The sequence below is a fragment of the Molothrus aeneus genome, chromosome 16 (genome assembly GCF_037042795.1).
Source record: "Molothrus aeneus isolate 106 chromosome 16, BPBGC_Maene_1.0, whole genome shotgun sequence".
Taxonomy (NCBI): domain Eukaryota; kingdom Metazoa; phylum Chordata; class Aves; order Passeriformes; family Icteridae; genus Molothrus; species Molothrus aeneus.
The window spans coordinates 2,756,974-2,777,890 of record NC_089661.1 but is presented as its reverse complement, the minus strand read 5'-3'; the positions used below and the strand labels follow the sequence as shown (position 1 = coordinate 2,777,890).

The 20,917-nt window shown below is 48.9% G+C and overlaps 1 protein-coding gene across 3 annotated transcripts; it reads right to left on the bottom strand.

Moving 5' to 3' along the window:
- Positions 1 to 92: 92 nt before the first annotated feature.
- Positions 93 to 19,589, bottom strand: LUC7L (LUC7 like). Of its 3 annotated transcripts, XM_066560691.1 has the most exons (11): positions 19,436 to 19,589; positions 17,576 to 17,670; positions 12,470 to 12,568; positions 11,675 to 11,785; positions 10,930 to 11,073; positions 10,362 to 10,538; positions 9,585 to 9,673; positions 5,200 to 5,229; positions 3,852 to 4,016; positions 2,800 to 2,861; positions 1,381 to 1,582 (listed from the first exon to the last, which is right to left on the bottom strand). In XM_066560691.1, the coding sequence occupies exons 1-10, from the start codon at positions 19,494 to 19,496 to the stop codon at positions 2,834 to 2,836; spliced, it is 999 nt and encodes a 332-aa protein (XP_066416788.1). In that variant the 5' UTR covers positions 19,497 to 19,589; the 3' UTR covers positions 1,381 to 1,582; positions 2,800 to 2,833. The 3 variants fall into 3 exon arrangements, with proteins under 3 accessions (XP_066416787.1, XP_066416789.1, XP_066416788.1); XM_066560690.1 differs by lacking the exon at positions 2,800 to 2,861 and having other exon boundaries at positions 93 to 1,582; XM_066560692.1 differs by lacking the exon at positions 2,800 to 2,861 and having other exon boundaries at positions 93 to 1,582; positions 17,576 to 18,823; positions 19,436 to 19,534.
- Positions 19,590 to 20,917: the final 1,328 nt, after the last annotated feature.

The following is a 20,917-nucleotide window of genomic DNA, read 5'->3' as shown; positions in this document are numbered from 1 at the left end:
GAGCGCTTCCGCTCGGTGCGGCGGGGCCTGGCCCGGCTCGGGCGGCGGCGCGGGCGGAGAGCCCGCAAAGAACGAGTCCGGGCAGCAGCGGGAGCCACAAACACAGATCTTTAATGCGCTCAGACCGCGGGAGAACAGCACGGGCACGTACAGGCACCCCGAGCGCGCGCCCGCCGCCCCCCGCGCCCCACACGGAGGTTACAAAAACAACACGTGAAACCGCGGAATTCATCGTAAAAACGGACAGGGAAGGGGGGCATGCACTAGGGACCGACACCGGGGCAGCACCGCGGCGGAACCGGAGCCGCGTTCGGGGGGAGGCAGAGAATGGAGGGAGGGGGGAGCGCGGGCCGGAGCCCGGCCCTGGGAACGGCAATTACCGGCGGTAATTAACCGCGCTAACGAGCAGCTGCCCGGCTCCTGCCTCGGCGGGTGACAGCGGCTGCGCTAGCACCGATCCCACAAAATGCCGAGCCCGGGGTCGCGGCTGGGGCTGGCACAGCCCCTCGTGGGGAACAAGAGCCGAGGTACAATTAGCGAGTGACAACGGCAGCAGCTCCCACGCCGAGGGGACACGGCCGGTGCCGCTCTCCCGGGAGGGACACGGGCTCCAGCCCCGGTCACCTCAGCACAGTCTGCCTGACTGGCCTTGGAACACAGCAACGCTTTGGGCTGCAGGTCAGAAAGCCCCGCGGGAAGCTCTGACTGCAGAGAGCACAGTAAAGAGGCAGAGGAGCTGTGGCTGTGCCTCTCTAGAGAGGAAAGCAGCCAGGTTTCCACTGCTTTGCTCACACCAACTCAGCTATCTGAACTGTAAAGGTACTAAAACCAGACTTGAGCCCAGCTTAGGAACATGGTTCAGCTCATCTGGTCATCCTCAATGACAAACAGCTTTCAGAATAGATCAGGGCCAAATTTCATCTTTTTTGCCTTAGCTGGGCAAGTGAGGCAACTTTCAAGTGCTGGAGACAAAAAAATGAGATGGCTAAGTACTAAAAGGAAGAAAAAAAAGAAATCTGATTTTTTTTTTTTTTAACATATATAAACAGAAGGAAAAAATATAATTGAGAACCAGTGGTACTGGTGTGCTCACAGAGGGTCAGGAGGGTTTTTTGGAAAGGGCTGAAGCGTTACAAAGGTCAGGGCAGCTCAGGGCTCCAGGCACAGCGTGGCCCTGACCACTGAGTCAGGACAAACACGGGGTGTCCACGCTGGCCTGGACTGAAAACCATCCATCCAGATTTATTTATTCCTACTAAAACAAAATCCTGTTAAACAGTACGTAACTCTTGTGTCTCTACAAACTCACAGCTATCTGCCAAACAATAAAAATCCCAAACTACAAAAGATGAGTTGTATTCAGTAAATATAAATGGGAAATTTAGGCTTTGTGTAGAATGTTTATCAGACTATTTACAGTGCAACACAGATCGTTTGAGTTCAGATCTCGCCAGCTTCTCTCTCTTCTGACCTCTTGGAACGAGATTTGCCATTTGTGCTCTCGTGCCTCCTCTCAGAAGAGCTCTTCTCTTTCCTCTCTCTGTCTCGGGACTTTTCTCTTGAAGATCGATCTCTAGAAGATCTGCAGTACAAAGTAAACCATTGCTATCAGCTTCACAACTAAACACTGTCAGATACCCACCAAGCAGCACCTTTCTTTCCCTGGCAGGGCTGTGGGATGCAGGTTCCCTACAGGAACGTGCCTAGCTGCTGTGCCAGGGGGAGCAGGTCCCCCATGAGAGCAGCTCTGGGCCCTCTGCGAGGTTTCCATGCACTGCACAGCCTTTGTTCCTCCTTCCTCTGAGTGATCCTTCCAAGCTGTTGCCACAGGGGCTCTCTCTCAGGTCTTCCCTGTGCCCCTTATTAATTTTCTGGGCCATCCTGAAGTGCCTACAATCTCTTCTTCCTTGTCTCCGACTCAGCTCATTTCATGGCTTCCAGAGCAGTTTTTCATTATGCCCTAAGCTACTGGCTTTCTGCTCAACTGCTTTAAATACCAACTGGATTCTTTGCTGGCTCAGCCCTGGGCTTCTCACTTTGCATCCTGACAAATGCTGGCTTTGGCAGCATCCTGGGTTCAAAGTCAGGAAGGTACAGATTTATATTCCCAGCCCACAGCACATCTTTTCACAGCCCCAGATTTTCAGCAGCGCTTCCCTGTGTCAGCCCACGCAGAATTAAACAGGAGGCTTCACATTAGGTCTAACCTGAAAGGCTGTTCCTTGTGTGACTCCTGCCAGCTTAGGGAATAGCAGGATTCAAAAGGAGCTGACCCTGAGGGAGCTCAGCAGAGGCTCCCACATTTTACTTCAAGGCTCAGTACACAGGGTTTTTTTTACAGTCACAACAGAAGGTACCTTAAAGGTTTCACTTTCATTCTTGTTGGTTTTAAGGCTTGAAAATACTGCAAAATTGATACATCAAAACCCAGCAGCCATTTCATTTTCATTAAACTGTGTCATTTAACATCAGGCTGTCAGATGACATTAACTCTCTACCTTTTCCACAACAATTCCTGCTGCCTGCACACCTCCTACCCTGAGCTCTCCACATCCTGTGACACTCTCTTTCAGCAAGTGAGACCTCAGCCCAGCAGAACCTGAGGGCAGAGTTCATTAACTCTCTTTCAGGAAACAGGGTTTTGCTGTTTGTTCTCTTGTTTTTGTCATGTTTTCTTAGACTGATCTGGCCTGTCCCCAGCTCTCAGCAATTTTGTGCAGGTGTGTGAGCTGGCCAATCCCCCTGCAGTCTCAATGGGCTGGTTTGGATGTGTTCAGGGGTTCCGAAGTAATCCCTTACCTGCTCTTTAGTAATAGTTATTACAGGATCTTCCTCACTTCCTAATTGTCCAAACTTCTTTTCTTTATTTTTCATGTTCAAGACAGATTTAAAAAAGCACTTTAGTATCTCAGCCATTGGAGAATCAACAGTATTTACACCCCCCCTCAATTATTAACAAGACTTATTTTTCAGACCATTATTTCCCTCCCCTTCACCAGGTGTCTTTAAAAGAAAAGCTGTTCTTACCCCTTAGCTAAACTGACACAAGACACACAACAATAGGTTTGTTTCTAGAATTGTACTTGAGTGCTGGTGGCTTATCAGGTGACAGTGCTAAAGCACTCCCCTGTTAACCAGGAGGCTTTAAGAAAATGCAGGTCTAACCTAAGCAAGCACCTGGAGGCAGACTTGTTCCTGGGCTTAGAAGGGTTGTAAGGGAACACAATGATTCCAGTCAACTTTTCTAATACCCTACACACACTTGCCTCATCCTTCCTCCAACACAGAGGCTGTTTTGCTGAATTACAGAAAGACTTTAAGCCCTTCTTTGGACTATAGTGCTTCTCCTCAGAGACAGAAGAATGGTATACTCCTCCTGTACTTCTTTTTCAGGAGGAAAAAGTGCTGATTCCTAAAGAATTCTGTCTCTCTCAAGCAGCCTTCGAACAGAAGACTCCCCTCAGATCTCAAATCATAGACTCCTTCCCAATGCCAGCACTGAGAGAAGGAATCTGGGAAGCAGAAAATATCCAAACTGCCTCTCAGGCACTTGGCTTCCGCAGGCCCAGTTAGCTCACGGAGGCTTCATGCTGCTTCCCATCCAAGGAGCATCTCAAGGCCTCAGCACTGCAAACCAGGGAACCTGTTCTATCTCCTAGACTCTCCTCTCAGCTGGCATCTTGCTGTACAGCTGAGACCCCTGGAGAATCCTGCTTTGGCCCAGGAGCTGGCACAGGCCAGCACGGCTACTCTGGAGAACCCTGCCATGCTCCTGCTCGCTCTACGGGCCAGGGAGAGCACTGTGAGCCAAGGACTCCCCTTTCAGAAGCACTCCACTGGGGAACACTTACTTGTGTTTTGAGCTCCTGTCTCTGGAGCCCCGGCGGTGCCCTCTGCTGTGGCTGCGGGAGCGGCTCCGGTGGCGCCGGTGTCGGTCCCGGGAGCGCGAGCGCGACTTCCGCCGCTCCCGGGAGGCTGATCTGGAGCGTCTCCGCCTCCGCTCCCGGGAGCGCGATCTGCAGAGAACACACATGGGCTCAGTGCCTCACCTCTGTGCCCTCAGTACCTCACACCTGCGCCCTCTGCGGCCTCACCTCTGTGCCCTCAGTACCTCACACCTGCGCCCTCTGCGGCCTCACCTCTGCGCCCCCTCAGCTGCCTCACCTCTGCGCCCCCTCAGCTGCCTCACCTCTGCGCCCCCTCAGCTGCCTCACGCCTGCGCCCCCTCAGCTGCCTCACGCCTGCGCCCCCTCAGCTGCCTCACGCCTGCGCCCCCTCAGCTGCCTCACGCCTGCGCCCCCTCAGCTGCCTCACGCCTGCGCCCCCTCAGCTGCCTCACGCCTGCGCCCCCTCAGCTGCCTCACGCCTGCGCCCTCAGGGCCTCTCAGCCTCTCCTGAGTAACAAATACCCAAAGCATCATCATAGTCCAGCCCCTGCTCCCCACATCCCTGCCCACACCCACACAGTGGGCAGCTGCCTCCTCCTGGGCCTTGTGCTACCCACAGAATGCCAGTGGGTTATTCAGTTTGTTGGAAAGCTTATAGAAAAAGCTCCCGCCGTTATTGTAAGCATGTGGCAAGGGCCAGAGCAGAGCTTACAACGCTGCATTGCTCACAAGTGAGGCCGGTGTAAGTAGAAGAGAGCCCAAAGGAAATGGCCTGTGATACTACCATAACTCTAAGAGAATCTTCCTTGTGAAATTCCTGCACTTTAGAAGCAGATTTATTTCACCCTCCTCTCAAAATAAGAAAGATGCCAAAGCAGTAGGCAGGAAAATCTCCAGGTCCATTATCACAGAGAATGTTGCCATAGCATTAAGGCAAGCTCTTCCCAGAGATGTGGGGGTTTTAATCTCAAATCTCTCTCTTTAATCTCAAATCTATTTTCACATCTGAGGTATTATATATTTAAAACAGATACTTCAGACATTAGAATCATGGAAGTATATCAGTATTTATGGAAAGAAGCCTTGGGGACATCCATGGGCTCACACTGGAGCACACAGAGCCCATCCTGGCCAGGCTACTCAGCACCTGCTCTACAGCCCCATGAGCCACCCCAACTGAGCAGCACTAGGGAGCAGCAAACCTGACACTGAGGCACTGAGTGAACTCTACTGGTGAGACCCAGGAAAAACCTCAGCAGCTAGAGAGAAACACAAAGAGGCATTTGGGAGAAGTGCAGAACTGGGCACTCACCTTCGACGATCTCTATTTCTTGATCCAGACCTAGAAAGGAGAGGAGAGTTAAGTGAGAGAAGTTATGATACAGCCAGTGGGTTTTAAGGAGGAAAATTCATCCACCCTGGCAGCTCTTCACAGGAATAATCAATACCTCAAGTGATATATTACTTTAAAAAAAAAAAAAAAAAAAGCTTGCAAATAAAACATTTTTAGTTAGCTTCAATTTTAGGATCAAGAATTTGTCAAAAAAAAGGAAAACATTAATTTCTGCACACTGAGCTTCCTGTCACTACAGAAAAGTCTAGAAATCAGATACTATTAATAAAGCACCCCAATGAACCTTTCCAACTAATTTTCTCCAGGTGCATATTTGTTACATACTCTTTACTCCCTGCAGTCTAACACCAGCTGGATCAACTCTAACATTTTCAAGAAGTGCCACTCTCCAATCAGAAAGACACCTGCCACTTTTCTGATTTTGGTTCCTTTGAGGAAGTTGCATGCTAAAGGCTGTTTTGGTTTTTTTTTTTTTAATTAAAAAAAACCAGCCTTTTCTCACTCCTTGTATTTGTTAACCAAACATAAGAAGGAAATTTGCATCAGTATTTTTTTCCTTTTCGGGAAAGATAACTAGGAAAAAAAAGGGGGGACAGCCACAAGGGAAGAACTATTACTGACAAGTGACAGAGATAAACTGAGAATCCTTAGAAAGCACTTGAGAAGAATGATCCAGGCCTTGCTCTTCTTTCTCACATTCCACGAGCTTCAGAGCTCATGTGTGGCACTCTGAGCTTACTGCTGTCAGCATTAGCTCCTGACAGTTTGTAAATAACAGCAGCAGAATTCTTTCAACTTCAGCAGCACCATTACTCAGCACCACTTAAAATACCTCTGCACATGGAAGCTGCACCCTCCCTCTTCCTCTGTGGCCACATTTCAGAGCCAGCTGAACATCACACACTGTCTGAACAGTCTTGTTTTGCTTTAATTAAGAAGTGGCTCCTCTCCCTGTTTAGTGACTTAAGAGTCTCACTCCTGTAACTGCTCCCCACTGCACACAGACTCACACACAGTAAGTTCCATTTATACCCCACAGAGTTGTTCTGGCACCCTGACATGAAAGTTACACACAGACAAGAATTTAAGAAGCAACAGAGAAGCATCTGTTTTAATAACATAATTTAAAACCATGCCTGGATAAGTCAAGATTAAGAAAATGTATGTGCACTGACATTTCTTTAGTGAAATGGGATTGTTCAGTCATGGTAGAAAGTTTAAAAAGCCCCCAAATTTAGAAGGGAATTCAGGTAAGGAGTGTAAACAAAGTGGAGCTGAACTTGGGAGTCTGCAAATGAAACATGCACTGTGGCAACACACATGAGCAGCTGAAGAAGCTGATGAACCTGGAGAGGAAGGCAGTAACCACACACCTCCATTCCCATGTAACAGAACCTGACAGAGCAGCAGGACCTCCTGCAGATACCTGGCAGGCAGCTGGATTTTTTTGGTGGTTGTAATTACTCCAAGTTCTTACTGTTCTTTTTCCTCCTGATCACTTTATTCTGAACCACCAATGCACACATCCACAAAAGCCCTTCCACATCCCCTGAAAAGCCTGGCTGCCCTTCCATGCCTATCATCCAAGCAGGGGCATGCACAAAAAACATCTGATAATCACTCCCTAGAACCAAACTTCAGGATTCAGGAAATATCCAACAAAACAGCATTGTCCTTACTAGCCTGAATCATTGCAGGAGACAGAGAAGACTGTTCTCCATAGGAGCAAGAGGACTGAGCAAGTCTATTTTATTTATTTTTTCCTCTTTTTTTTTTTTTTGTCCCTGTATCACAGAGACTTTCTGCTGAGTTTCATAACCTGTCTTTCGTCCAGCTTAACACAAAGGAAATCCATGTGGCACCTCCCCTTGTTTGCTGGTGTACTGTGGAAGCAAACACTGAGGTCTGCACTCCCAGCATGCCACCTCTCCACAGAATTCCAGTCTCAAGAGATTACTGGGTAATCAGCCACCAGGAATATCACACAGGACTTGTGTTTATTAGCACTAGGGTGGAATCCAGTTCATTCATTCCTATGTGGAATCACAGCTTATTGACAAATTAATTAACTGATTAATTGAGAGGCAGGGTTTGACAAGGGAATGCACAGGTTTGCAGGGATGCCACAGTGCCTGTCAGTCACAGACTCCCCAAGTCAAGCCATACTCTTCCTCCTACTGAAGTAACACCATGAAGGTGCTGTATAGGAGCTGACAAGAAGAGTTCTGAAGGAAACATTTTTCCTGTGGTTCCTTAAAGTACCAAACTCTGGGTAAGACAGGCTGGCTGGAAGGTGGTAGACATCACCAATTTGGTTTTGATGGAAAAATGCCTCTGTGAGCATGGTGTGCACAGCTCCCAGCTGATAAGTGACCAAGAATTCTGGACTCTAACCTCAGTTCTGACACTCAGTGTCCACTGGGAGAGCCACTGTCCTCCCTCAGGTCAAGTTCTCATTTTGGAGAGGCAATTGATTTGACCTCTTCTGTAGGGCACTCCTGACTCCTTCATAACCAGTTTTCCTGTGGAGCACACAGGTGCCTCTGCACAGAGCCAGAGCAAAGGCCACAGTCTCTAAGTACTGTCACATATGGTAACAGCAAGAACTTAGGCCAGCTCCATGCAGTTCTTAAAGCTTTCCTATTTTAAGCCTTAAATAAACATTCAAAAGCAGCTTTCAAACCCCCTCATCAGATGCATCCACATATGGACTACCTGTGAACACTAGAGGCTCTTTAGCTCTCAAGAATTGAGGGCTTGAGGTTTTTTGTTTTAAAAACCACTAAAACAAAAGCACAGCCACACCACAGGAGGAAGAAAACCAGCATTTTGAGAAGATCAACAAAGAGATCCAGAGGGTTCTTCCTGAACAAATCTGCTGAGCAACTTTTACAGAGAAATGACCTCCAGGAAGAAGAGGCACCATGGAGACAAACTGAGCCCATGTTAGGCAGGGTCCTGCTGTGGGTCTGCCTTGAAGCAGCTGCATGAGAAGACACTTCCTATTTCACTTCCACATCCCTGACCACAACAGCAGCAACAGCAGCCCCTTCTGATTAACTCCTGCACTCAAAAGCTACTGCCAGATCCTGCAGCTCCCAAACTCAACTCCATTACAGTTGCATGGGTAACAGAAAGTTGTGAGGCTGTCCATGAAGTGCTGCAGTTCCACAGAAAGCTGTAGCATGACCTGCTCCTTCAAAACACACCAGGAAATCCCCAGGGAAAACCCACATTAAACACCCTAACTGGAGTTATGCATAACATGTATAAAATTATATGGATAATGAGTAACAGTTTGGGGCTCCCATCTTCATAATACACAAAAATGACCATGTTGGTATTTGTCAGCAATTCCAGCAATGTATAGCCAGAGCCAGCACCATCTTAGAGTACACTGCAGTTATAAATCTCATGTTCCTCAGACAAAGTCACTCTTCAGCTGACTCTGAGTTTCAAAAATAGCTCTGCAAAGGCAGCAAGGTTGGGGTCTTTTTGATGCAAGAAGTACACGAGGAGAAACACACAAGGTAAACAAGCAGGGAGATGCTGTGACAATCAGAACAGCATTCCTACCCAGCCACTTCCTCTGCCTGAGCCCAGCAAATAACCACCCTCCCCACACCAGGCTGCCTAACTGAGCTGTTTAAACACAAGATGCCACTTCAGTTTAAGTACAAATTGTTTGTCCAGTTCAGCTGGCAAGATGCAGAAGAGCTTGTCCTGAGAAAACCAATGTTCCAGCCCCTCCCACTGCTCAGGAATTACAGACATCTGAGCAGAAGGTGACACACATAGCTACAAGCACCAGAAGCAGCCACTCCTTGGGATCCCTCAGCTTCCTTAGGAAATGCTTGCCAAAACACCTCACTTATTGTAGGAAAGTTACATGCAGTCCACTGTTTGGCACATAGACACCAGCCTGTTGTCACCTCCAAATCCCAAAGCAGTGAGGAGGGCTGTCCAGGGAATTTCTGCCTTTTGAGAAAGCCTAGTCCTCACTTATCCTAAACTTTCCCACTCAGGTGCTCTGGATGAGGGCATTGTATCCAGATTCAGATTCCCTAAGACGGGACTAGACCAATATAAGCCTGAAGACTACAGGGAACTCCCACCTTTCAGACACACAATGGAGGTCAAAATACATGTACAATCACCCTAAGATGGAGGAGTAGAGGACTTGTGCATTGCTTTAATCTTTAACTGAACCCCAGGATGCTCACACAGCATCTGGAGCACATCCAACAGCCACTCCAGAAGCAGATGCTGAACTCCTGCAGTGCTCATGTACAAGGAATCTGATATTTCTAAACTTCACAGGCCAGTTCCCAGGTCCCACTCACCGTCTGCCCATCCTCTCCTCTCGTTCTCTCTCCTCTCTCCGTCTCAAACGATCCTGGTTTCTCTTCTCTTGCTTTTCTGCCACTGTTTTCTAGGGGGAAAAAAAATAAATCCACATCATATTTCAGCCCTGCAGTAACAGCCATTATTTACAGCCATACAGTAACAGGTCAGATCTGCAGGAAGACCATTCCAATAGCAAGACAAAGAACCATTGCACTGCATTTTATGTGCTGAGTTAAGACCTCTGTCGAGGTTCTCATTTTTCTCAGTTGAGGCACTGACCTCAATCCACTGTGAGTGAGGCACAGGAATCACAACTCTGACTCAGCTAAAGGTCTCTGTGTGCAAGCAAGGCCAATACCACAACCCATTATGAATAATTTCAGCAAACTCCTAATGGCTTCAGCTAGTCAAGATCTTCTCACTGACAGAACCATGTGAAACTTCAGTTCAAACATTGCACTAAGAAGATTCAAAGTCAAAAAAGTACCCAGAGTAACAAATTTCTGTCATGTTAATGAAAATGACTGTACCAAAGCTCCAAGGAATAAATTATAGCAGTGACTGATTCTGAGGCAACACATTTAGTTACCCAGAAAAGAAAGAAGAGAACCCAAGACAAGGCTAAACAAAGCTCTGTTTGATGCTTTAGGGATTCTGCAGTCGGAAATTTCTGAGCTTTTACAAGCCCTCTGCAAAGAATTCTGTATTAATTTAATAGAAGTGTTCAAGGTCTTCAGAACTACAAAGAGGTGGTTTAAAACAGAGAGGATTACCCTCAGCTGATCCAGTTTCTCACGAATCTGAATGAAACCCAAGTGTAATTTGCCTCCAAAGTGGTCAGCAAGACGCCGGTCGTTGTCATGGAGACCCAGATATGCTGAACAGACTTCACACACACGCAGCTTCTGCTGCTGGAAACTGGAGGCAGGCATTGAATTTCGGTATTCTTCCTACAGGGAGGCAAGAAAACCCACACAAATGTCAGGGAACCCTTACATAGACACAACCCTCCAGGGAAACCCCTGCAAAGAATTGCTTTGAAGAATCAAAACCCACCCTCACACAAAGGAGGTGCCACACAAATGCTTTGTGGGCACAGCTAACCCAAACTCTATCCCTGCAAGGTGACCAAATATTTCAGAGGATGAAGCCTTCCCCACCCCAGCCAGCTCCCTGCACTAAAAGTTTCTAAAAATCTTTTCATCGACCACACCACACTGCCACCTGTTTGCTGGCACATGGCTGGAACTGAAAAGGAGGTGCTGGCACACAGGAACAGAGGCAGAAACCACCCAACCTGGCCCAGGCTCCTGTGACAACTCACAGGAGAACCAACACTACCTCTGCCTCTTTCTTTTTCGCCCGGACTTTCTCCACTTCCATCAGGATCTTCTGAGACTCATCAACATTTCCTTCAGCTCCCAGCTGTTCTGCTTTAGCTAGGAGTTTTCCAATATCTTCATTCAGCTCATGGACTTTCTCTGCCTGAAGAGAATAGGTAGTTTTTAGTAAGACAAAAATGTGATAAAAATTGCAGGCCAACTTTTCATTTTTTTAAAGAAATACTGTGCAATGAAATCTGTTGTTGGAAGATGACCATGAATCCTCAAAAGTCCCCAACAAAAGGGACTGGTGGACCAATGTCAACGTAGTCACAGACATGTGGAGAGATCATGATCTGCCAGTCATTTCTGGCTGACAGGTCAGCATAGAGGCCACAAAATCAGCTTCAGAAATGTCTTGTATTGGCCCAATTAGGTGAGTTTCCAAAAAGGAAACTCCATGAGCACTTGTTAAATGAAAGAAAAATAACAGGATGATGGATTTACTATTCTAAATTATTATGGTAACATTTCATAGCATGGGGAAGAAATCAATATGCTTTATTTCCATGCTAAAGCAATCTCTTTTAGAGTCCGTGGTGCTCTTTGTCTCCAGAATGGCCAGAGCAGCCATTTGGGGAGGATGACTGGAATCCCCAAATCCTCGTGGAGCCTTATTCCCCAGTATCACTGGTGTCAGAGAAACAGAGCCCCAGGGCTCCCAGTGAGACTTTCAGAACCAATGTTCAGTGAGAGGCCAATACCTTTGCAGACACTTCAGCACTGATCTCTTCCTGTGTCTCAGCCAGGCGTTTCTTGGCCAGCTCTGTTCTCCTGTCACACTCTGCAATGAAGGATTCCAGGTGATCCATGGCCTGCATGATCAGACAAAGAATTATGAATGAAGCTGCTCTCTGTGCCAGATGTAGCTTTGACAGCCAACAGCTGCAATCCTGTATAATGCACAAACAACCTCAAGAACAGATGCTTTGAGAAAAAACCAAATGACACTTTGCAGAACAAGTTACATTTGACCCTTGCTCTGTAAACCTGACCCAGTTCCTTTATTCTGACACATCAACATTGCTTTGCACTGGAACTTCCTTCCTATGCAGGAGCACCAGGCACAAAGACAAAAGCACTAGAATAACGTGAAAGGGAAAGACAGAATTGTGCTTCCCCTTGATCTGTTCCACCACAGAAAGATTAAATGAAAGCTAAATCTGACAAAAGTTACTGAGCAGAACATTTTTAATGTTAAATCTCTTTCTGGGACAGGGCAGCAGGTTACAAGAACGTGGTACAGAGCAGCAGCTGTGGGATCCAAGGAATGCCAGGAGCCTCCCAGCTCGCTGGGCTAATGGGGTGGCAAAGGCCATAATTAATTCTGCATTCTCCAGTCAGCAGTCAGGCTGACATTCAGGGAGGGGCTGCACATTCTGGACAGGTAGCACATCAAGCAGCATGATGAGCTGAAATGGCCACTGAGTTCTACTTTTCAGCCCAGTAAATTCAAGAAGCAGTTTCCCCAGAAGTAACTAAAATTTCTCCATACTTACATCCAGCTCAAAAAACAGGTCTCTCTCTTTACTTGCAATCTCATAATCTGCTCTCAGAGCCAAGTCATGGATCTTTGTACATTCTCCCAGGTCCATTCTCTGTTAGAAGAAAAAGGAGAACCTACATAAGAACCCTTCATTACAGCAACAAGCAGAAGATGTCTCTTGCCAACTGCATCGTATCAAAATAAAGTATTTTCAGAAAAGCAGCTTTCTCTTAACCTCTTGGTACCAGAACCAGCCAGAAGAACCACATGCTTGCCAGAACTTGTTTTGTAGATGTTCTGGCAACATTAAAACAGCCCAAATGCTTTAAGTCCAGTCTTACTCCTGCTTTAAGTCCCAAGACAGCCTCAGAAATGGCTGGGAGGGAGATGGGTCCCCTTCAACAGGCACCAACAGCAAATGCCTCCTATCCTGGAGCCACAGCCCAGGAAAACATACCTGCACCCTGTTGAAAGCTCCTCTGGAAATGCACATCTGTGTTAGGATGAGCCCCAGTAACACAAGGCATACCAAATTGTAGGATACACACAGAATGCTCCCTATCAACAACAAAAGGACTTAAAAGGATTAAGGGCTACAGCCAGCAGCAATGCACAACCCCACACTCAGCAACAACAGACAGTGTTAATTCCACAGCCAGACCCTTCCCATATCCAGCTGCAGCCTGGAATTTGAAAACCTGCCCAGCAAAGCAAAGTCCAACACACAGACCCATTTAATGAGAGACTTAAGAGCATCTCCCTTCCCAGAAAGCTGCCCTTCCCTCCCACTGCACTCCACTATTGGAATTTGTTATTTTTTCTCCCACCTAACAGTTAGCAGCCACATGAACCCCAGTCAATTATGCTCTCAAGACATGGAAGCTGCATTTCAGCATTATCAATTTGTAACAAAGAACCTTCCTCTTACTCCTAAAGTAGAAAATGACATTTTGAAAGCCAAAATAATAAAAGCCCTAATTGTGAGCCACTGTAGGAATGGCAGGGTACATGTCATTGCATGAAGGAACACCCCAACTCACCACCCTCTTCTCTCACTGTCACCACCAGTCCCCAGGAGCCCAAACCTCAAAATGCACAACAGGTGTCAGCTCAGTGAACTGCAGAGAAAGCTGAGCTAGGATAAAACTGAATCCCTGTGGAAAATCACAAACTAAAGCTGGGGATGCTCACATGAAACAATGCACTCAACACAGCAGTGTTTAGAATGAAGCAAAGCAACTAAAGCAAACTCTACCAGTTTATGCTCAGGTTTTCAGCAGGTGCCTATTACTGGATTTTCTCTTCTGGAAAATGAAAAAATCCAGATGACTTGCCACTATTTAGCCTTCCTCATTTTGCGCGGATTTACCAGAAGCAGGAAGCCAGAGGCAGCAGGCCACAGAAACAGACACTGCATCCAGAATACTCCTGCTGAGCTCTCTAATGATAGAAATGTAATGCCTGCAAAAAAAGCACTTTGGTACTTTTAGAGCTTGATCATGTTCAACTTCAGGCAAGCCACTTCAAAGAATGCTAGAGAGTTCCTGTTATTTTACCACAAAAATAACTTTCTGTGATGTGACACATCTTTCATTCTTCTGGTCATGCTACTGAGATCACTTTCCAAGATAGGGAGAAAATAATGGTATTGGCTGTGATTGTCAGACATTATAAATATTCTTATCTGAGCTCTTCCTGCAAGCTGAGCCAATAACCCCACTTCAGAGAAGGGGCTCTCACCACTTTAGAACAGCCAACAACGCTTGTTCTGAAGCTCCCTATTCCTCTCCCTGCTTGTTAACAAATCCCTCAACCTTCCTCAGGGAAGAATATTCAGTTCTCCCTAGCTTATGAACCTCAAATCTACCTCCACATCCTTTGAGATGTTCAAGTGCAAGGATAATTCCACAGGTATTGCTCACTCGGGGTAGGACCACCAGCCCTCCTGCCTCAAAGCCTCCCCTCATGCCAAGGAAGGCTGTCCTAGAACACTCACCCTTTCTACAGAGACCACAACCTGCTCCACTCAACACTGGCTGGGTCATAACACAGGTATGTGAGACAGGCAGAGCCTGAGCAAAGACTTCACTCCACATACACACGAAGATTGAAGACATTTAGATGTCACTGATAATTAGTGATTATAAATTATAACACAGGTATGTGATTAAATTATAACACAGGTATGCGAGACAGGCAGAGCCTGAGCAAAGATTTCACTCCACATACACACGAAGATTGATGACATTTAGATGTCACTGATAATTAGTCCTGCTCACATCTGCTGAGAAATCCACATGCTGAGGTATCTCCTATGATCTCCACGGAACTGGTAACTCACCACAAAATGAAATTTCCACAAAATTGCTTTAACAGTGATCAGAGATGGAGAGTTTCATCCAAGTGAAAAAGGAAAGCACAGACTCTCCCTCTCAACCCACAAAAAACATTTCTAGAATCTACAGATTTCAACTCATATTCCCCAGCAGGGTACACAATTAATTCCCTGGATGTAATTTCCAAGGTATGTTCAGTCTGGGCAGCTTTGAGGCTCATCTGTCCACCTCTTAGTGGAGCTGAGATTCAGGACAATTGCCAGCTGATGCCATCTCTCAATGTGCTGCAATACTTTCACTGACAGAAATACACTCACCATGAGCTGCAGAGAGAACTCAGCACTCACCACAGAGGATGTGGATGACAAGGTAACAGCCCATGGGCTCACTAAACCCTCACTAAATTCTGCTCTCCCAGAATGTTCCTCCTTACCCACAGAGACCAAAGAGAACCACTGTAGGTTATTTAGTGGCAAGTTTAGACAGGTTTCTAAAGCCAAAAAGAGAATAATCACAGGAACAAACCAACTTAAAATGACAACTCTTACAATCAGGAGCACTCGTGCACCTAAACAAAGCAAACATCAACAGGCCTCCTACAGCTCTCAGGAATATTCCAGAGCTTTGCTTGCAGTCTGGACTCCTTTTCTTACTCTGCACCTGAAGGTCAGTGAGTGGGACTCCATCACATTTCACTGAGCACAGCTCCCCAAGGGATCAGCTTCCTGCTGCCTTCAATCAGCTTCCCACTAAGGAGTATCTGCACACATGAAGGATGCAGCAGCAACAATGCCTTAGGGGAGGGCACAACACAGCAAGCACCAGAAGGCTTGGAGCATCTGTTGGAAGTTTCCAAAAGGTCCTGATTTCTGCAGTAATACACCCAGAGATGGATTATACCCCACCCAGCTGAGACAGATTCACCCATAGAGCTCTTCCCTAGCAGAGCACTGTGAGCTGCCAGTGAAGCTGCCTGAGATCACGAGGGAGCTGCATATTCCAGCTAAGTTTCACTCTGTACTGGCAGCAGTGACAGCTGAAATGCTCTTCCTGTTCTGGACATCACATGTTCCTTCAACACAGATCTGCAGCACAAACACTTGCTCTGGCCCCCAGTAACCTGCTGAGAGAGGTGCAGAGCTCCACGCCCACTGCCAGGCCACCACACAATCATGTGAGCGAGCCACAGATCACTTGTGCAGGAGCAGTCTTTCTGAATGCTCCGGCAATTTCTGAGCACAAACTCCACAGTGAGAGGGAAAGGACAACTCAATCAAGACAAGTAACAACAAAAGCAGAAGAAACAAATTCCTCAAGGTGCTTCTCTGCCCCAGGAGACTCAGGACCCACCTGAAACACTTCAGACTTCCTGCATGCTTTGGCACCAGCTCACACACATCACTTATGCTGAACTAGCCCTTCAACTCACCATTTACCCCCTTGCTGAAAACCTGCCAGAAGAGGCAGAAGGCAGCCTTCATCTTCAAAACACCCTTTGGGTCCCAAGAAACTGTTGTAGAATTTAATGTCAAAAAACATACCCTGACCACAGTGATCTCTACAAAGGATGGAAGTTTAAAATTCTGAAATGGAGGTGAAGTCAGATGGAGGCTGATGGAGTAATCACTGCAAAACACATCTGAGCTTCAAATGAATTTTAAAAAACAGAGGTACAGAGCTTGGTATTCAGCTTTTCCAATCTTATTCTGCAAAGGCAGACACTGAGAAGCTAAAGTCTGAGTGCTCAGAGCAGAGGCAGCTTTTGCTAGAGCTCCTTCTACCAGTGCTGCCACACTGCTGCTATGGGGGTGACACAAGCAGGGGCAGCAGCACCAGCCCTCCCTTTGCTGGAGAGCCACTGTGTCCAGCCAGCTCCCTCAGGAGCAGCAGGAAGGGCTATAAACAACCACAGCATCTCCCAACAATCTGGTTTAAGAGGACAGACACTGAATTGCCACAGTATTTCATACAAACAGCAAAGATGGATTTCAAACATCCATATTCACCTCCAGCCTGTGACTGCTGCACAGTGATGGTGACAAAAGACACAGTTTTCTTTCCAAAGTCAGGCTGCAGCTTTCATCTGGGAGCCTCAAATGAACACTTCCTTCACAAGAGCTCACTGCTAAAAGCCCACATCACCTTCGGCTCTCAGAGGCAGCACGTGAGCCAAACCTTTGAACACTGGCCAGCTCTGTTCCCACAGAGGGAACTGCAAAGGAGCTGAGACAACTGTTTGAAACCAGTCAGGCAGAGTGACACAAACACCAAGCAGCTCAAACAACCAACACTCAGCCAGAGATGTGACCTGCCACCATCATCACAGTAACAATAGAAAAGCTGCTCTTCCATCGGGGCTGGGGAGAGGAGACTGAAAATCTCCAAGGATTTGTGCAGCAGACACCTGCTAACCTGAAGATGCAGCAGTGAACCAGGGCAGCAGCCCAGCTACAGCCTTGGGACCACCACAGGGTAAGTTGCAAGCTGTGACTACCTCAAACTGCTAAAACAGAAATAATTTTGCAATTTCCCACAGGATTGTGAAAGAAAAAGCATTTCAGGTGAACTCTGAGAGCTCCTGGTTTGGTTTTTTGTTAGTTTGGTTTTTTTTTTGAGAAGTGAGAACAGTTCCATACACAGGTCACAGGAAGTGGCATTAGGATTGTGACTGCCCCCAGAGCACAGAAAGCCTGATCTCTCCTAGAAGTCACCCACCCTGCACAGACAAGAGTTGTGCCAACATCCTCCTCAACAGAACTCCTCATTCCAGAGGACACACTTACTGTTCCAGCCAGGATATCGTGGGGACAGCAATCCAGAAGGTGGCTCTTGCACACACGATCGTCTGTAAACTTCACCCTTTGTCTGGTTTCATCTCCTGAAATTCATGTTGGTTTAAATAAGGAGACATTAGAACACCAAGAGAACACAGGCATCAGCATGAACATTTCACCTCAATATGCAGATTAAAATATTTGGTGCTCCTGCTCCCCAAAATTACTCCAAAAAAAAAAAGCTTAGAGGGTAACAGGATATTCTGGAACATTTATAATTGGCAACAAACACTATTTTAGCATTTATTCATCCAGGACACCATGTTAAACACAGTGCTGGCGAGCCAAGCAATGTCCAAGGCCTGTCATCCACATAAAGAAGCAGCACAGCCAGAGGAAAAAAGGAGACAGACAGGCTGGCTCCCAGCCAAAACCTGTTTATTTTTTTCCACCCTTTCTTTCTCTTAGTGTGAAGAAGGGGCAGGAGATACCAAACCCCACGCTATCAGATCACAAAACAGGGCTGTGCTGGGCAAAATTTACAGGCAACTGCTCTTTGCTCAGGTGATAATTGAGCCATCATCAGTCCGTTTGTTTGGAACCCAGCTATGCAGGGTGTGCTCTCCAAGGCCCTGCAAGGAAGGAGCTGGCAGGTCCTGGCCTAGAACACACCACGTGCTGCCCACCCCCAGCCCACCCTCAGAGGACATTTTACACTCAGGAGCCACTTAAACGAGACAATATCAGAAAAGCAAAAAATAAATAATAAAAAAAGAAACAAAGTTAGTCAATACACACTGCGAGCTCCAACACATACTATACCCATCTGCATTCTTCAAGACCTCAGCTGCAGAATTTTATGCCCATTGTTGAAAAGTTTTAAAGGAAAAGCTTTCTTGCCCACACCTGCAGTAAGGAAGTCAGGGGAATGATACATAAAAGTAAAGGCAAAGTGGTAATGGTATGTGACAATTTTAAAGCTCATCTGTGCATATGACACAGGTATGTGTAATACTAAAGTATGAATATAGTTTAGGATTCACAAGCATCCAGGAATAATGTCGTGTCTACTGAAATTTTTTTTAATTTTTTTTTCTTTCTAAGCTACACTTTTAAAGTTACTTGTGAAAAAAAGCAAACACTTTTTTTTTTGTTATAACAGCTTTAAAAATTGGTTGTGACTCACGGCTCGATGAACATGAGGCTTTTCTGCAACTCCCTTGCAGATTGATGTAGGCAGGCAAAGATACACTGAACCTTTATAAATAAAATAGAGGGGCCACAATTGTTCAGTTTGTATGAAATAAAAATATGGGAAGCAATTCAATAGCAACTCAATACACAGAGAAAGAAAAGCACTTATTCACTTACGAAACAAAGTGCAAAGTGCCTGGACAGCCCTGTTAACGTGCCAAAGGGAATTTAAGTACCCAGCGAGTCGCAGAAGGGAGACACAAACCGCAGCGGGACCGTATTTTGCACGGGCTGTCACATTTCTCGTCCCGGACAGCACCCGGCGCTGCGGGCACACCTACCTACGCGCCTCCGGACGTGGGGCACCGAGCCGGCCCCATGCCTGTCCGCGGCAGCGGGGCCCGGGGCGGCGGGGCGGCGTCGGGCGCTCTGTGGGGCCGGGGGCACGGCGGGATCACCGCCGGCCGGGCGCGGACAGGCCCAGCCCGCTCCGCCGCCCCGAGGCCGGAGCCGGGAGGGCGGGGGTGGATCGCGCCGCAGGTCCGGAGCGGCGGCAGCAGCCGAGCCGGGCCGAGCCGAGCCGGGCCGGGCCGGGCCGGGCCGGGCTGGGCCTCGCGCGGTGAGGCGGCCGCCAGGCCGCGGCGTTTCCTGCAGGCCCCGCCCGCCCCTACTCACCGTCCCGGGCCGTGCCCATGAGCTGGTCCAGCAGGGCCCGCATCTGTGCCTGGGCCGACATGGCGAGGCCGGTCCGGAGGCGGCGGCTCCGACCGAGACCGGTACAGGGGCCTGGGGCGGCGGCGGCTCAGCGGCCTCAGTAGCGGCGACGCGCGGCGAGCGCTGAGCGGAAGCGGCCCCGCCCTGCGCCGCGCTGCATGACGGGAAGGGTAGTCCGCCAGGGGGCGGAGTCCGAGGGGCGTGTCTGGTGGGCGTGGCCTGAGAGAGGAAGCTATGCTGTCAGAGGGGCGTGGTCTGATTGGGGGGGCGTGGTCTGACAGAGGGCGGTGATGGCAGAGGGGCGGGGTCGGGTCGATGGGCGTGGTCATGTCGAAGGGGCGGGGTCGGGCGGGGGCAGCCCCATCCCGGTACCGGTCCCGGCCCCGCCGCGGTGGGGCCGGATCTCAGCACCGCTGTGGCAGCCGCCCCGGGACTAGCCGGCCGTGGGCACGGTGGCCAGGCTGCAGTGGCGCCCCGGGGACAGGCTGGTGCCCGCCCGGAGCAGGGCCGGGCTGCGCTGGCTGCCGTCCCCACCGCGCTGCGGCAGCTCGGGGCCACCGTGGGGAATGCGGGGAGGGGAATGCGGGGCAGGGAAAGCCCCTGCTGGGGTGGGGGTGATACGTGGCCGGGGCAGGCGGAAGCACCACGAGGCACGGTGGGCGCACGGACGAACCCCTCTGGCCACGGGCACAGCCCGGTGAGAATGGACAGGACAGGGCAGCACTGCGCGGTCCGTGGCTGCTCCCCCAGCTGCTGGCGGGAGCACGGGGCCGTGGTTTTGCAGGAGCTTGGGCCGTTGCGAAGCTCTGCCGTGAGCTGCGTTCCCTTCCTGGCTCTATGAGCTCCAGCTCGCACCACTCCCGTGAGTTTTACCTCTTGTCTCTTCACCTTGAGCTCCCGGCGCCGGCTGCTCTCTGGATGCTCCCTCCCCGTACCGAAGAAATGCCACCCATCTCTTTACCGGCACAAAGCTCCAAAGGCAGCGAGGGTTAGAGCCGGAGCCCCGGTGCAGGATTTGCCACAGCCATGCCTGTTTTTCCCCCAGCTTTGAAGCTCTGCTGGCTTTCAGGGAACGGCAGCGTGAGCCAGCCCCGGGCAGGGCTTTGCCGCCGGCCCGCCCCGGTGCGGCATCCCGGCTGAGCAGGGTCAGAGCGGGGTCTGCGGGGGGCTCTGCAGGCAGGAGACCCCTGCACTGTGGGACAGGAGCTCCTCATGCCCGGCCCGGGCAAAGTTTGGAGCAGGGATGGCCACCCTGGGCACTCCAAGGGGTGCAAAGCCACATGCCCACGGCTGCTGCAGGAGCAGTGGAGTTGTCTCTCCCCACTGCCCGCCCTTGGAGCAGTCCTGCTGAGCCCCGAGTGTTCCTTAAGTGCGTGATTCCTCCCCACGAAGGACAGACACCTCATCGCTCCCAGCTCTGTGAGCCAGCAGCCAAGTCACGGG